The following is a 15,649-nucleotide window of genomic DNA, read 5'->3' on the forward strand; positions in this document are numbered from 1 at the left end:
TGACTCGTGCTTTCCTGCTTCCTTCATTTCTTCTGTCTCCTCCAGGGTGCACCCCTACTTCTCATATTGTTGACTAAGAGCAAGCCCTCTCACCCTCTTACTCCGGATCCTCTTCCCTCCCTAGAGTTTGAGAAGGCCTTATGCCGCCCTGGCCCTGATGTGGTGATCTGTGACGAGGGACACCGCATCAAAAACTGCCAGGCCAGCACCTCCCAGGCCCTGAAGAACATTCGCTCCCGCCGCCGGGTGGTGCTGACCGGGTACCCCCTGCAGAACAACCTCATCGAGTACTGGTGCATGGTGGACTTCGTGCGCCCAGACTTCCTCGGCACCCGGCAGGAGTTCAGCAACATGTTTGAGCGCCCCATCCTGAACGGACAGTGCACTGACAGCACGCCCCAGGACGTCCGCCTCATGCGCTACCGCAGCCACGTCCTGCACAGCCTCCTGGAGGGCTTCGTGCAGAGGTGAGCCGTCCGCGGACTCTCCAGACCCGTGCAGAGCCCTGGTGGAGCAGACCCCTCAGGGCTTTCCTGAAGGGGGGAGGTGGCTATGGTGGGAGGACCCCTTTCTTGTAGGGCAGTAGTAAACCTCTGCTTTCACGGAATAGCTTTTCCTGAGCAAGTAAGAGATGGTAGATATCCAGTGGTTCATTCTCTGAAAGTCTGGCCCAGAAATGCATCTCTCAGAAGTAATCTGTGAAGTTACTGGGGATATCTGCCTTACTTGCTGAGAGAAGCAGGAGACAGCTACCATGCCAAGGACTCGAGTGAAAGAATACAATGGTTGTCAGGGGAATGGCCTCGCCAGTTTCAGCGTCTTGGAAGATGTCGGTTTGGCCAGCCTGAACATTCCCTTGTTTTTCCTTGTGAAGATGGCATGCGTGGAGAAAGCTTTGAGAAGCAGCCCTAGATCAGGTTACGGACCTGGAGTCCCTTGGTCTCTGTCTCTCGTTCAGTCACCTGGGACATGTCACTCTGCCTCTTTGCTTTAGTTTTTACCCTCAAAATAAGTTTCTTGCTGCTGGTTGCTGAGCCAGTCCTCATTATTACAAGGCAGTTGTGCATGTTGAGGTCCTAAAGAAGGATGTGTGGCACCAATGCAGGGTTCTCTTGTTATCCTGCACTGACACCTCCTGCCCACACTGCCTTGTCAATTCTGATCTGTGCCTTTGTAGGAGAGGCCACACTGTGCTGAAGATTCATCTCCCTGCCAAGGAAGAAAATGTGATCCTGGTGCGGCTCTCGCAGATCCAGCGAGATTTGTACACACACTTTATGGACCGCTTCCGGGACTGTGGTAGCAGTGGCTGGCTGGGGCTGAACCCTCTCAAGGCTTTCTGTGTATGCTGCAAGGTGTGTTGAGGCCTCGGGGGAATACTAAGATACAGACTAAGACTGCTCGTGGTCCCAAGGGAGTCATGCCTGCTGGGAATCCTTGATAAAGGAAGACATTGACTGCACTGAGGGCTCCGAGGCAAAGGAGTTACCTGGAGTGCCGCTCGTAGACTATAATGTAAATGGTGCCCCTTGCAATTGTGCAGCTGCACAGCTTCTTACGCCAAACTTGAGAAATCACTTCCTTTCTCACTGATTGTTTTTCAACTGAGACATGGAGTGATTGGAGGAACATCATGGGACAGAGTTTTTGACTGCTAGCGTAATCAGGATTCAAGAAATATATAGCTTAGACGTGCACATTATTAGGAATACCTTCCATTTAATTCTGTGTTTAATCAGGTTGAGATCTATTCCGTTCTGATAATACTTGAGATGGTTTAGGGACAGCAAAGTCTAGTATCTTTAGCACTGGGCCTTGTGAACAGACTGGTGAACCCCAGTTTGTCTTTGACCTGGCCAGATGCTCTCAGTGGCCTCATGAGGGATTTGTTCCTTTGACAGCTCTCAACTAACCTTGATGGATATTATTCCCACTGCTCTAATAAATCAGCTGAAGGTGTGTGTCTGGGGACAGATGACTTGCAAAATGTTTCCTAGATCAGGGCCAGGAAGCTAAAGCCGACATGGTCTGTGAGGATGCTTTGGTGCTGGTGTACCCTTCTCACACACCCCCCAACACCACCCCCTTTCCTCAGGAATTCTCAATTCCTGCCAAGAATGTCCCTGAAATGATTTATAGTTGATCATCATCTTAAGTTAGAAACATTTTTTCATAGGAGAGATTTCATAGTTTCATACAGTAGTTGACTGTAACCACATGGTGAAACAGGAATGTTCTTGTTTAAGAAGGCAAGACTTGTGACAGCCTTTTTGGTCATGTACCAAACATACTGCCGTGCCTCCTGGTGTAAATTCTCCCATTCACATATCATGGAAATCAGAGTTGGTTAGTGAAAATGTACAGGCTCTTTGGCTACGATGGGGTTGGGGAGACTTTAATTTGGGGTGTGACAGTGGGTGCTGTGGGAGGTGTGTGTGGGCAAGTGCCTGTTGCCGGACTCCGTGGGACACCCTTAGATTGTTCTCTGCCCTCCCCTTTAACTTGAACCTCAGATCTGGAATCATCCCGACGTGCTGTATGAAGCCCTTCAGAAGGAGAGCCTGGCCAATGAGCAAGACCTGGACGTGGAGGAGCTTGGTTCAGCGGGAACTAGTGCCCGCTGCCCGTCACAGGGAACAAAAGGCAAGGTGGAGGACAGCGCCCTGGCCTCCTCAGTGGGAGAGGCGACCAACAGCAAGTTCCTCCAGGGGGTCGGCTTCAACCCTTTCCAGGAGCGAGGCAACAGCATTGTCACGTATGAATGGGTGAGTCAGGCAGATCCAGACACCACTGCTGAAAGGGGATGGCGGAGAGCCTTCGTGGGGAGAGGGTAGGGCGTGCGCAGTGCACTGTCCGCTGAGGTCTCTGCAGGGACCTATTCAGGTTGCCCGTGAGCTACTGCCCTTGAGGGTGAGAATTGTATTTCTGGTAGTCTGGCTACGGCCTGCTCCAAGCTGCCTCATTTCCTCTCCTACAGGCCAAGGACCTTTTGACTAATTACCAAACTGGTGTCTTGGAGAACTCTCCCAAGATGGTACTGCTTTTCCACCTGATTGAGGAAAGTGTGAAGCTTGGAGACAAGATCCTTGTGTTCAGGTAGGAAAAGCAATTCCCTAGTGTGTGTCTTTGGTAAAGGCTGACACAGCGCCTGCAGCCTGAGACTGTCCAGATTGCGCCGGCCCCGTTTTGGGTCCATGCCTCTACAACCAGTGCTTCTCACACTTTGTTTCTTAGAGCTTCTTTTATCCAACGCAGTCTCTCTGCAGAGAACAACTTGAGGCCTTAGGTTACTATGTTGGAGATCATGGTCTAATCCTTCAAATTGTGACCCAGGCCAGATCTGGCCTGTTTTTGTATAGCTTGAGAGCTAGTTTTTACATTTTAAAAGAATTTTTTTGTTTTTGTTTTTTTAAGGAAACATATGCAGGGACTTCCCTGGCCGTCCAGTGTTAGGCCTTTGTTCTTCCACTGCAGGGCTCACGGGTTCAATCCTGGTTGAGGAACTAAGATCACAGGAGCGGCACAGTGTAGCCAAAAAAAAAAAAAAATTTATAAAATTTAAAAATAAAAAAAAAAGAGAAACATATGTAGCACAGACTATGTATAGTCTATGAAGCCTAAAAATATTTACTATTTGGGCCTTTACAGAGAACATTTGCTGACCTCTGGTCAAATCTGCTTCTATATCCCCAGCCTCCCCCTACCTTTTTTTAAAGCTTTGTATATAAGGCCAAATAAATGGTGTTATTTATTCCCAGTTTTGAGAGAGCTCTGAGTCCCATCAAGGCCTCACTTCTCAGAGAAACAGGTGTAAAGTAGATTGCTTCTCCTTTGTTCCAACTAGATTATGCTCTGGTGAGAGCTAAGTGGCAGGAGCCTGGCTTGGGAGTCTCAGAGTGGGAGTTCCCATCTGTGACATACTCTGACGAAAAAGCAGGGATTCTGACTTTGGCTGAGCCTAGTGTCCTGCTGCTTTTATGGTTTAGCTTTCTGCTTAACTTGGAAACAGCTAAATGATCTGTCTCCTTAGTAAAATCCTAATATTACCTGTGGCCTACAATTCGATCTCATGTATATTCATACAGTGTTGGTTTTTAATGCTGATGCCATGTGTTTCTCCGCACCGAGCTAAATCTCAGGGTTTTTCCATCAAGGAAGTAGGTTAGAGAATTTTTTGGTGGGGTGCTGGTGATAAGTGTGGATGATTGTTTTCCCTCGTGAGCTAGGGTGGTTCTCTGTGGGTAGTTGGATGCGTGAGCTCTCGCTCTCAGAGGGGAGCCTACTGGGGAGCGAGATTCCCTCGGGTCCGGGAACCTTCTGAACCAAATGTGTCCTTTCAGCCAGAGCCTTTCCACCTTGGCTCTAATCGAGGAGTTCCTAGGGAAGCGAGAAGTGCCCTGTCTACCTGGTGCTGAGGGGCAAGGAGTACAGAAGTGGGTTCGAAACATCAGCTACTTCCGTGAGTTCATTGCTGCTTTGTTTGCGGAGCCTTGGCAAGGTCTGCCTAAGGGTTTCCTCTCCTTCTCTCTTCTCTCCTCCTCCTTCCTCCATTCTCCATCACATGCACAGGAAGATCTGTGATTTAGCTAGGGAGCAGAGAGATACTAAAAGCAAGCTGCCGTGTGTGAGTTACTGCACAAGGCTCGGGAGCTTAGGCCAGGTACGAGGAGGGCAGAAATGTTGAAGGCGGATGCCCTGCCATCACCCTGGCATGCAAGAACAGATTAAAGGTAGCACTGGCTGACTGCCCTCATTGGAGTTCTACAACGGACAGAATCGACATGGTGAGGATGCTTGGAGAAAGTGGAACTTGGACTCGACTTGCAAAGATGGAGAGAAATTGAATATACAGAGCTGGTGTGGCCTAAAGATCATCCTAGGCCACACAAGAACAGTGAACACAAGCCCAGATCATGTATTCTCACTGAGGGAGAAGGGGTCCCTAATGAGGTGAAAATTGGGTCACCAGGGGACCAAAAAATGGGAACTTTTTAGAATTATAAAGCACAAATATGCATATAATGAATTAATTATATAGTATACAGTATATCTGTGGTATGAAAATTTAATGGAGGGCATGGTGATTAGGGGGAAAAAAAGAATGTTTAAAGCCTCCTTAATGGGGTGGTAAAGAAAAAAAAAAGTTGAAAATTACTGACTTCAGGTACTTACTGACCAGATATTGACATTTTGGCCAGTTAATTGTTACAGAGGCCTGCCTTTGGCATTGTAGAGTGTTGGCAGCATCTCCTGTCTCCACTCACTAGATGGCAGTAGCATCCACGCAGTTATAACAACCCACTCGTCTCGACATTGCCAGATGTTCCCTTTGGGGTAGCAGGGTAGGGAAATCCCTTTTGTTGAGAAGCCCTGGCCTAAAGGAAAGATTGAGAGAAATGGAGAGGAGACTCCAGCCAGCCAAGATCCGGGTGTTGACTGTAGGCTTGTCCCATGATGAATCAGTGCTGACCTGCTTTTCAACTCAGGTTGAAAGCCAGGTTGGGGTGTTGACTGAGGGAGCCTCTAATACCAGGCAGTTAATACCAGGCTTCCTACATCAGTAGTAATTCAGTTCTCCATGTCGTATTTCATGCCCTTAGCTTTGCCTGCTTCTCTGCTTTCCTCCAGGTGACAAATGTAACCCGTCCTCCCTCACTCCTTTTTCTTAACTGAAGCCTACTTTTTCTCTTTCTCGTGAGCGTCCCTCCTTTCATTCCGGTGTCCCATCCCATTGCTCCAGATCTTTTTTTTTTTTTTTTTTTTAATGTCTCCTTCAAGCAACTCCTTAGCCTTAGGAGTTTGTTAAGTGTGGATTCCTGCCTGGTGAAGGAACATCATCCTTCCTTATCAAAACATAAATCCCTTGGTCCTTTTGTACTCACTGACAGGACTGAGGCAGAGCAGTTACCTTAAACCAGTCCTTACCAGGCTTCCTTAACTAGGGTGATTCTTATGCACTCTGAAGTCTAGGAACCTTGGCCTTAGATTTGACCCAAGGTACTAAAGGGAGAAACACAGCTGATAGGTGCCTGGGTCTCATGGTAGGTGCCTACGGAATGTCCAGGGCATAGAATCTGAGTACTGTGGTGTGTATCTTGTTTTGCTTTAAAAATCCGTTTGCCCATTGATTTCTCTGTGTATCCCTGTCCTCATCTGTCCATTTGTTTGTTTTCTTCTGTCCTAGGGCTAGATGGTAGCACCCCTGCCTTTGAGAGGGAGCGGCTCATTAATCAGTTCAATGATCCCAGCAACCTCACCACCTGGCTGTTCCTTCTCTCCACAAGGTGAGTGGATCCTGAAATGGGGAAGTCAGAGGGCTGCCTTCAGGGCATTTGGCCACATGGGCCTGAACCCCAAAGGCTTGTCCAAGTTCTATCAGAAGAGATAGAGATCTCAGAATTGTGACTTGTTTTTGAGGTTAGAGAGGGGGCCCCCAAAGGAAATTTTGTTCGAAGGGTAACAATGATAGTGTCATGAATTTCTCTGAGACTTTCATTCACAGTGGTCGTAATTAGCTTTTCTCTCAGGACTGGTCTGAGGCTTAGAAGATGTGATAAGTGTGAAAGTGCTTTTATAAGTACAAAGTGCAATATAACTATAAAAGACTGATGGCATTATTTGTCTCATGCCAGGCAGCTTGAAGGCTGTGCTGCCTTCTGCATCAGAATGCCCTTGATAGGGTATAAACCAGTCATTCTCCCAAGCTGTTAGACCAAACACATCAGAAACATTGGTACACAGACACTTCCCCTCACTCAGTGACATCACTCCTCACTCATCACAGAGGGGTGGGAGAGTGGATTTCTTTCTGAGCTGGTAGGTACTTCTGTATTGGAACTTCAGGGCACCCTTTCAGTGCCTGAGGAAGGTACTATTCCTCAGCAGAATCCTCCAATATGTTCTGCTTAGGATAAAGAGGATGATATTCAGGTAGGAGTGACAGGGGTTAAAACCTATCTGAAAACTGTCTGTAAAATTAATCACTTTCTGTGATTATTGGCTTGTGTTTTAAAGGGCTGGGTGTTTGGGCGTGAATCTGATTGGTGCCAACCGAGTGGTGGTGTTTGACGCTTCCTGGAACCCTTGCCATGATGCTCAGGCTGTATGTCGGGTATACCGTTATGGCCAGAAAAAGCCCTGTCACATCTATCGTCTTGTGGCTGATTTCACTCTCGAAAAGAAGATCTATGACCGTCAGATTTCGAAGCAGGGCATGTCAGGTAGGCCATCTCTCAGGCTCAGAAGAGGACGTTTATTCAGACTGCCATTCTAATTGTATCAAAGGAGGGGAGGAGAGGGGCAGGATGAGGAAACACAGGCAGGCTTTTGATTTCTGATGCAAATAATTGCTTACGAGGACATTTAGCTCAAATTGTTGAAGGTGGGTTTAACGATAAGAGCTGAGCCTGGTTATGCAGGTATCTCTTAAGATATTTCTGTTTCATGAGGGTCTCAGACCTGCTCTTTGACTTTTAGGTATGGAGTGGCCTGAGGTGTTTTAGATATTAGTGACAGTTACGCCACCCACCACGTCTCTTCTCTCTGCCAGTCCTTGGAGCAGTGCTTTTGTGGTCTCCTTTGCCGAGACCTGACTTCCTCATGTCTTTTCCCTTCTAGATCGGGTGGTGGATGATCTCAATCCGATGCTGAACTTTACTCGAAAGGAGGTGGAGAACCTACTGCACTTCGTGGAGAAGGAGCCAGCTCCCCAAACATCCTTGAATGTAAAGGGGATCAAGGAGCCAGTCCTCCAGCTTGCCTGTCTGAAATACCCTCACCTCATCACCAAGGTGGGCCCCCGGCGTGCATGTGTCCGAGTACTGCACTCTCCACTGAGGGAGGCTTGCCTGGCTGCGTCGTCCAGAGTTTTATTGCACGCAGACTGACTCAGCTGGCTCTTTTCCTTGCCCCAGACGGTCCCCTCCCCTCTCCCCATCGCCTGTCCTGTCCTTGTCTCATCCTAGCAGTGCGAGCTCAGCCACGAGGATAATTCGGCCATGCTGAGTTTTCCTAGCCGAAAGAAGTTCTGAAAATGTAGTCTGGTGATTCTCTGAACCCTCCTGTTCTTTTGATACGGAAGGCAGACGTAGGTTGTCTAAAGCTGGTGCCAGGTTAGAGTTGAGAATTTATGCTCTTGACAGAAAGAGTAAATGTGCCTGTGAGTCTGAGAGCAGGCTCTTTGCTAAGTACTGTAGACAGCCAGCTTTTTCTTGGTTTCAAAGTAAGGCTTTTTGTGTATCGTTCATGTTGGTACAAAGACTGGTAATTAAATCAACATCCTCCTGTGTCCCCAGGAGCCTTTTGAGCATGAGTCATTGCTCCTTAACCGAAAGGATCACAAGCTGACCAAGGCTGAGAAAAAAGCAGCGAAGAAGAGCTACGAGGAGGACAAGCGTACATCAGTCCCCTACACCCGCCCATCGTACGCACAGTATTACCCGGCCAGCGACCAGAGCCTGACCAGCATCCCTGCCTTCAGTCAGAGAAACTGGTGAGTCACTGCAAAGGGAGGAAGGCGTGCTGCTGGGCCAGGCCCAGACCTCTCAACTGTTCCTTTTGTAAATAAAAGGAGGCCTACAACTTGCTCTTAGGCTGCCTTTAATGGACAGTTTCTGCTCTTGGATGAGGTGCTGAAGCAGTACTGCAGCCCTGGTGTTTTAAGTGGTTCTGGCTGGAAGACTGAGCTGCTGGTCCTGTGACTCAGGAGAGTCCTTCTGGCCGCCCCAGGAGGCACAGCCTCCCCCACAGCCTTCTCCTATCTGCAGCACCCTGGTCCTAGCCCTCATTTCGCAGTGAAGTTCAAGAGTGAAGGCCAGGTCTTCTATGGGTCTTGAATTGTACTCAAGGAATTCCAGTGCTCTTAATGGGATCTCATTCTGTGTCTGTGCCTTATTCCTGAGCAAAAAGATCTTTTTCTTGAGTACAGTTTCCAAAACTGTTAAGGATAGGAACAGCATGGAAGCCAGTTGCTAAGCGGGGACAGAGACTCTTTGTAGGAAATTATAGAATAGTTATCAGTACTTTTTTTTTTTCTTCTCAGTAGAAGACAGAGTACCTCATAGCCTTTATCACATCAGCTTCCTGCTTGCTTGGTTTGCATTTTTACATTGTTTGATTATCTTGAGTTAAAGATACGAGTAATTATTTTAAGAGGGATAGATTTTAGAACTTTTTCTTTTGAATGTTCCATGTTAAAAAAAAAAAAAAAAAGCTTGCCAAATGAGCTTCTAAAGGAACTGAATGAAGCCATGTAAGATTTTATACAACTAAACTTTGGTGATTGAATTTGCTAATTTTTATGTGTAAGATGCTTCCGAGTAGAAAGTTAACTATCTTTTCAAAGACTTCAGACTTTATTTCTGTGTCATTTTCCAAGATACTGTTGCCCGCTCACATTCCCCTCTCTTGTCCTCTACCCCTTTTCTTTCTCTTTTCTGGGCCTTTCCTTGTAACAACAGGGATGGACTAAGTCTGAACCCAGTGGGAGAAAAACCATATGGAGACAAGGTGTGACAAATGGGCTGGGCTGTAAGGAGATGTCAGCTCCTTTTCTAGCCCAACTGCGGCCCTGTGGAGGGCATCGGCCTCTCACAGCATTTGATCCTGCTGATTCCTTATTCTGTCTGGGTACATGTGAGGAGGCCTTCCCACCCAAATTCCTAGCCTTAGCCTCTGCAGAATATGGGCCTTGGGCTAGATTCCTGAGCCCCACTGATGTCTGAGTAGGGCCCCAGACCCCAGTGAGCGTGCTGTGCTCTCTGGCCTATCCCGGCCATCTGCAGGGCCCCAGGGCTTGCCCAGACGCGGCCTGAGAGCGGTGACTGGGCACTCCTGCAGGCCTGCTCCAGCAGCGTGGTGCAAAAGTGTGTTCTGTTATGTGCCAGTTTTCCATCAGATGAGGAAGAACATACCAGTCCCAGAGGGTCTCTCTCCCAGAACTAAAGCCCACAGACTTTAGAGAGCTTAGAGACAGGGACTTAGTTTCAGAACCCTTAAATGAGTAGCTTCGTCAAGGCACCAACATCCAGCTGAAAGGAAGGTAAAGAACGAGGGCTGCCTCGTTGACCCCAGGGCAGCACCTTGGCGTGTTGGTAGTAAGAGATGCACAAGCAGGGCTCAGGCTGGCCACAGCCATGTGCCACTTAGAAGCGTGACCTCTGTGCGCGGTGTTCCGCCCGCTCCTGCTTTTGTGGTGGCTGTGGCTGGCCCCAGGAGAAGTCCACTGAAAAGTAATGCAGAGGAGAGAGGTGTCTGCCTTGCTTACCGAAACTTGAGGATTCAGAGGGTAATGATGGTTAATGTTGGACAGATGGTCTCAAGGTCACCAGCACATGTGAGGTCATGTGGCCTTTTTTTTCTTGGTGAGTGGGAAAATTCCACCCATTTGTCCCCATTTGTCTTAAAGTTAGCACGCACCATGCACCCGTGCGCCCCTCACCCCTCACCATGACTCTTTGCCTCTTCCTGACTTCTAAGGACAAATTCCTGATGCATGTAGACAGGCAGTCCCAGTTCTAGAGGAGCAGATGTCACCTCGCATTTCCAAGAAGACATTATTCCACTGACATCTGATTCTTCTTAGACACCGAGAGGTTTTATCCCTCGCTGTGTCTGTCTCTGCTCTGTCTCCAGTCTCCTTTTTAATTGACCATACCCTGCAGCTTCTTTTGATCCTTCTGTCAGCAGCTCTCTGGCTATAGAAAGGGGAAGTCTGGAGAGGCTTAGCAGTCTTGCAGAAAGGTAAGTAAGGGCTGTTTTGCCAAACTCTTGGTGTGCTTGTCTTTCTCTCCTAGGCAGCCAACCCTGAAGAGTGATGAGAAGCCCGTGGCCAGTGTTCGTCCCGTACAGTCCACGCCGATCCCCATGATGCCACGGCATGTCCCGCTGGGAGGCAGTGTAAGCTCTGCCTCCAGCACAAACCCAGCTATGAACTTCCCGATCAACTACTTGCAGCGTGCAGGAGTCCTTGTGCAGAAGGTGGTCACCACAACAGGTTGGGAGCTCCTGAGTTCTCTTCCAGGGGTGCTGTCCCTTTTAAAATTCCTCTGTTCAGATCCTTTACCTACTGAGCTATGAGGAAAGCCCAAGAAGGTGAAGTCACTCAGTCGTTTCCAACTCTTTGCAACCCCATGGACTGTAGCCTGCCAGGCTCCTTCATCCATGGGATTTTCCAGGCAAGAATAGTGGAGTGGGTTGCCATTTCCTTCTCCAGTGGATCATCCCAACCCAGGGATGGAACCCAGGTCTCCCACATTACAAGCAGACTCTCTACCATCTGAGCCACCAGGGAATCCCTCTGTTCATTCAGGAAATATTGATTAATTAATGTCTGCATTCTAGGCAATACTACATTGGCACTCTAAGTAGAAATAGAGAAGGCAGCAGTCCCTAATCATGAAGAATATGTAGTCTAGTGAAATATCTTACGAGTAGCAACACAGTACTGGGTTTTATTGAATGTGGTGGGTGGGATGGACACGGAACCCTCTAGAGATTGTGGGAATGTCACTGGACATAGGTTTGTCTTCAGAGTGAGGTGTCAGTGTGTTGAGTCCTGCCTGACTTGTCGGGTCAGCTGGGCATGAAGGACAGCGCTCAGCGTCCTTAGTTAAAGACCTTACTTTGTTCTTCGTAAGTTTCATGTGGATCGAGTATGAGGGGCCGGCAGCCAGAGGTGGGCAGCACATTCATCCCTGCGGCTGATTCTGTGGTTCAGCATGGTTGGGAAGGAAAGCGCCTCATGATGTTGTTTTTCATCTTGTTATCTAGAAATATTCATGATAATTCATTTTAATGAAAATATCTTAATTGGTTTTTTTGAGTATGAAAATTAATAGATATTAATGGTAAAAAAGACTTCTTTTGAAACAAATTAAAAACAAAGAGCCTCTCGGGACTTGCTGGGTGGTCCAGTGGTTAAGATTCTGTGCTTGCACTGTAGTGGGTACCAGTTTAATCCCTCTTTGGGGTACTAAGGTACATGCCATGTGGCACAGCCAAAAAAAAAAAAGAGAGAGAGAGACAGCCTCTCATAATCCTACTTCTCTCCTGATTCTTGAAAATACTCTTCTCTCCATTCATTAGTTAGGTGAGGAGTAATACCAGCAAGGAAGATATGTGGCCTCTTGGAACCTAAAGTGATAGGAGCCGATACATGCAGATTGCTTAGGGAGGAGAAAGAAAATAGAAATAACCATTTGAACGGAAACTTTTTTTTTTTAACTGAAATTTTCTAAATCAAAAACTCTATGATTTTTAAATTAAATCAAGGAAAATTGATGAGAAGGATGATCAGGTTTCTGAAAAGTGTTTTGTTTTCACAGTATTCTTTGTTGAGGCAGTTGGGAGCAGCACTGCTTTTTGCTTCCCTTTCCTTGGTTCTGACCTCTGCTCCACTGGGATGCTTTAGGAAAACCCTTGAGGATTGAAGGGTGGATGTGAACTTGGCCTTTTCTCCCCCTTCTTCAGTCAGGCCCCATGTAATCTAAATCTGAGGTCTGTGTCTTCACTAGATATTGTTATTCCCGGGCTCAACAGCTCCACAGACGTACAGGCAAGAATTAATGCTGGCGAGAGCATCCACATCATCCGTGGGACGAAAGGTGAGCACCTGCCTGAGGAGCCCCTGCCCTCTCTTTGGTTGAGAGTGGCGGGCTGGCCAGCAGAATCAGGACGTGTGGCTTGAGCTGGAGCAGGGATAGGAGTCATCTTAGAAGAGTGGGGGAGCTCAGGGGAAGCCTGAGAAAATAACATTTCTAGGAGCTTAGCCAGTTTGGGGTGGGCTTAAAGGATAGCTGTCAGTGGCTTAAAAGAAAGGGGTTGTGATCCCTGCCTTTCTGTATTTTGCCATCTTCTTTGTGGAGACTCTCAGAGTGGGTTTGGAGAAACACATTGCTCTGCGTTGGTCTCAGCCTGTCGATAGCACCAGCCAGGAACGCCTGAGTCGCTCGTCCGGTCCTGCACTGCTTGTGGCCAGCCCCGCATACCTTTCCTCAGAGCCAGTGTTGTGACTGGACCAGCCCTTGTTTTTCTTATCACGATGGCAGGATGCACCTCAGCAACCACCATCAGGCAACTTTGAAAACACGAGGCTTATTACTCACAGGTCCTCTAGGGCACACAGCATACTCCGGGGCCACACAGGAAGGTGGTAGGTAGAAAGTCAGTGTGTGGGCTTGGGTCTCTGTCTTATTAGGGTCCAAAAGTGGCTGGGGTTTCACAGGTTCACTCTTTATTGGTGAATTTAAAACATAAGAGTGGGAATTGGTGTGTGGGAAAGGAAAGGCGAGAATCACTCAAGGATTATTTATCCAGGTTACCCCAGGCTTTCTAATAAGGAACTTTTCAAGGGTGAGAGCAGCCAGGTGCCTTATCTCGTAGTTTAGCTAGTAGCTGTGCCTGACAGCTGGCAGTTTGTTATCCAAGATGGATGTCTTGGCAATCAAAAGCTTAATGTCTGACAGTTACATTGCACATGGGGAGGCCCAAGGTAGAATGGAATAGGTTATAAGCAAACACCTATATTGCTGTGTTGTCTTACCTGCTTGACTAGAGTGAAGTAGACATCTCCAACTAGGAAATGTAGTGGGTGGATGAATTAGTATACCTCTGTTACATGACAGAATTTTCAAGTGTGGTCATTTGAAAAGTCGGCTGCCTCTGGCCTCATGAAGTTCTCCAGATGGGACTTCTGGAGAAATCTCGGCTGGTGTCAGAACACAGTTAAACCCTTTATTTCATGTCAGCTTGTGCTCTGTGATGCTCCCTGAGGGTCTTTGTTTAGTAAGGAGATTTTGCCCTAGTCTCTGTTGGGTTAAAGCACCCTTAGTTTCAGGGAAAAGATGCTATGAAATACATGATACCCAGAGAAGGTCATCCACAGCCCCCTTACTGGGTTCTTCCTAGCTTAGAGCTGGGAGGAGGTGGTGGTATGCAGACTGTGGCCCACGGGCCAGATCTTGCCTGCTTGCTGTTACTATACTTGTGAACTAAGAATGGGTTTTGTATCTTCAGTCATTTTCAGTTGGTTGGAAAAAAAATCAAAAGAGCATTTATTCTGTGACATGAAAAGTATATGAAATTCACATATCAGTGTCCATAAAGGTCTTTGGAGCACCGCCATGCCCAGCTGCCATGCTGTAGCAGTCAGGTTGAGTAGTTGCAACAGAGCCCTTTCGGCTCACAGAGCCAAAAATATTTACCAACTGATGCTTTAGGAAAAAAATTTGGTGACCTCTGGCCAAGAGGCAGCCCTGGCACCAAAAAGTAGATCAGAAGACATGCCCAAGACCAAGGGAAGGTTGACTAGTGCCACGTGGGAATAGAATGCCCATCTTGATTTATTCCTACCAAGGGAGGGCGGTTATTCAGGCAGTGAGGCTGCTTCTTCCCCAATCAAGAGGAGGACCCAGACCGGAGGCCCTGGGCAAAAACAGAGGGAGCCAACTTACTGTCTTTCACAGCACCCTGTTAATTCCCTTCACTGCGTTTACCCTTTCCCAACACTTTCTAGTATGACTGTGTGTCTCCCCCTCCAGAGTTAAGCTCCATGAGACACAGGGCCCTTTTCTGTCTTGTATATACTTGAGTGTCTGGAACAGTGTCTGATATATGTAGGTCACACAGTCAGTGTTTGTGGAGTAAATGAGTAATATTGGGTCCGCAGCTCAGTCATCCCACTCCTCACTGCAGGGATTTTGAGAGAAAGTGAGACCACTTTTATAGCTCTTTCTGAGCCCACAGTGGCTAAGCCTGGAGTTCCCAGGGCTGGCTGTATTGCACGTCTGCTCCTCATAGTCTTCCTCGTGCTTCTCCTTAGGGACATACATCCGTACCAGCGATGGGCGAATCTTTGCTGTCCGGGCGACTGGCAAACCAAAGGCCCCTGAAGATGGTCGGATGGCTGCCTCAGGTATACTGGCTTCTACTTTGCATTGACCTACATGGCATTTTTGACAGGTTTGGTTTGTTACTATTTTTTGAATAGACAATGTATATACATGGTTCACAATTCAAAGATTTCAAAAAGGAGTTAAGTGAGAAGTTTTTCTTCCCTTATCTCCCAGCCATCGGTTGCTCCTTCCTGGAAGTGCTTATTCCTGTTTTTTGTCTTTTTCCTCAAGAGATATTCTATATTCTATACATGTACATGGTACAGGGATATGTATGTGCACGTGTGTATATATTAAAACAATATATGTTATGTACATACTATATATGTATGTAACTTTGTACTCCGAAAGCACATGCTGAACTTAGTGTAATATACTGTTTGTTCTTTTCTTCATTCACTGGTGCGTCTCAGTGCTTGTTCCTTATCCTTCCTTGAGATGTTCCTCGGTGAAGGTTTGCACAAGATGCAGTTAGATGGGTATAACGGCTGGACCTGTTGTGCTCCTCCGTTACACTTCTGGTTCACAGTCACGTGGTGTATCTATAGAAAAATTCCTAGAAGTCAGATTGCCAGGTCAAAGAACATACGTGTGGCACATGAACAACATTAAGAACTCTTGCAAAAGTCCCCTCTAGTTAGGGGAGTGGTCTCACTTATCCTCCCACCATGAGGTGAGAAACTAGACTGTTTTTGCTCTCAGCTTTTATCATGGAAATTGTCAAGACACCAGACAAGTTGAACAAAAGCACTGTGAGC

The 15,649-nt window shown here is 47.4% G+C and overlaps 1 protein-coding gene across 1 annotated transcript in view; it reads left to right on the plus strand.

The window, feature by feature from the left end:
* RAD54L2 (RAD54 like 2) overlaps window positions 1-15,649 on the plus strand; it is an 88,238-nt gene that overhangs the window by 66,147 nt on the left and 6,442 nt on the right. Inside the window, exons 10-21 of the mRNA XM_040247085.1 lie at window positions 125-467; window positions 1,178-1,355; window positions 2,514-2,765; window positions 2,978-3,096; window positions 4,341-4,459; window positions 6,185-6,284; window positions 7,015-7,220; window positions 7,618-7,790; window positions 8,295-8,491; window positions 10,794-10,993; window positions 12,513-12,602; window positions 14,819-14,911. Of these exons, the coding sequence (XP_040103019.1) occupies window positions 125-467; window positions 1,178-1,355; window positions 2,514-2,765; window positions 2,978-3,096; window positions 4,341-4,459; window positions 6,185-6,284; window positions 7,015-7,220; window positions 7,618-7,790; window positions 8,295-8,491; window positions 10,794-10,993; window positions 12,513-12,602; window positions 14,819-14,911 (2,070 nt within the window). The remainder of the gene's footprint in view (window positions 1-124; window positions 468-1,177; window positions 1,356-2,513; window positions 2,766-2,977; window positions 3,097-4,340; window positions 4,460-6,184; window positions 6,285-7,014; window positions 7,221-7,617; window positions 7,791-8,294; window positions 8,492-10,793; window positions 10,994-12,512; window positions 12,603-14,818; window positions 14,912-15,649) is intronic.

The sequence above is a fragment of the Oryx dammah genome, unplaced genomic scaffold (assembly GCF_014754425.2).
Source record: "Oryx dammah isolate SB20612 unplaced genomic scaffold, SCBI_Odam_1.1 HiC_scaffold_9, whole genome shotgun sequence".
Lineage (NCBI taxonomy): Eukaryota > Metazoa > Chordata > Mammalia > Artiodactyla > Bovidae > Oryx > Oryx dammah.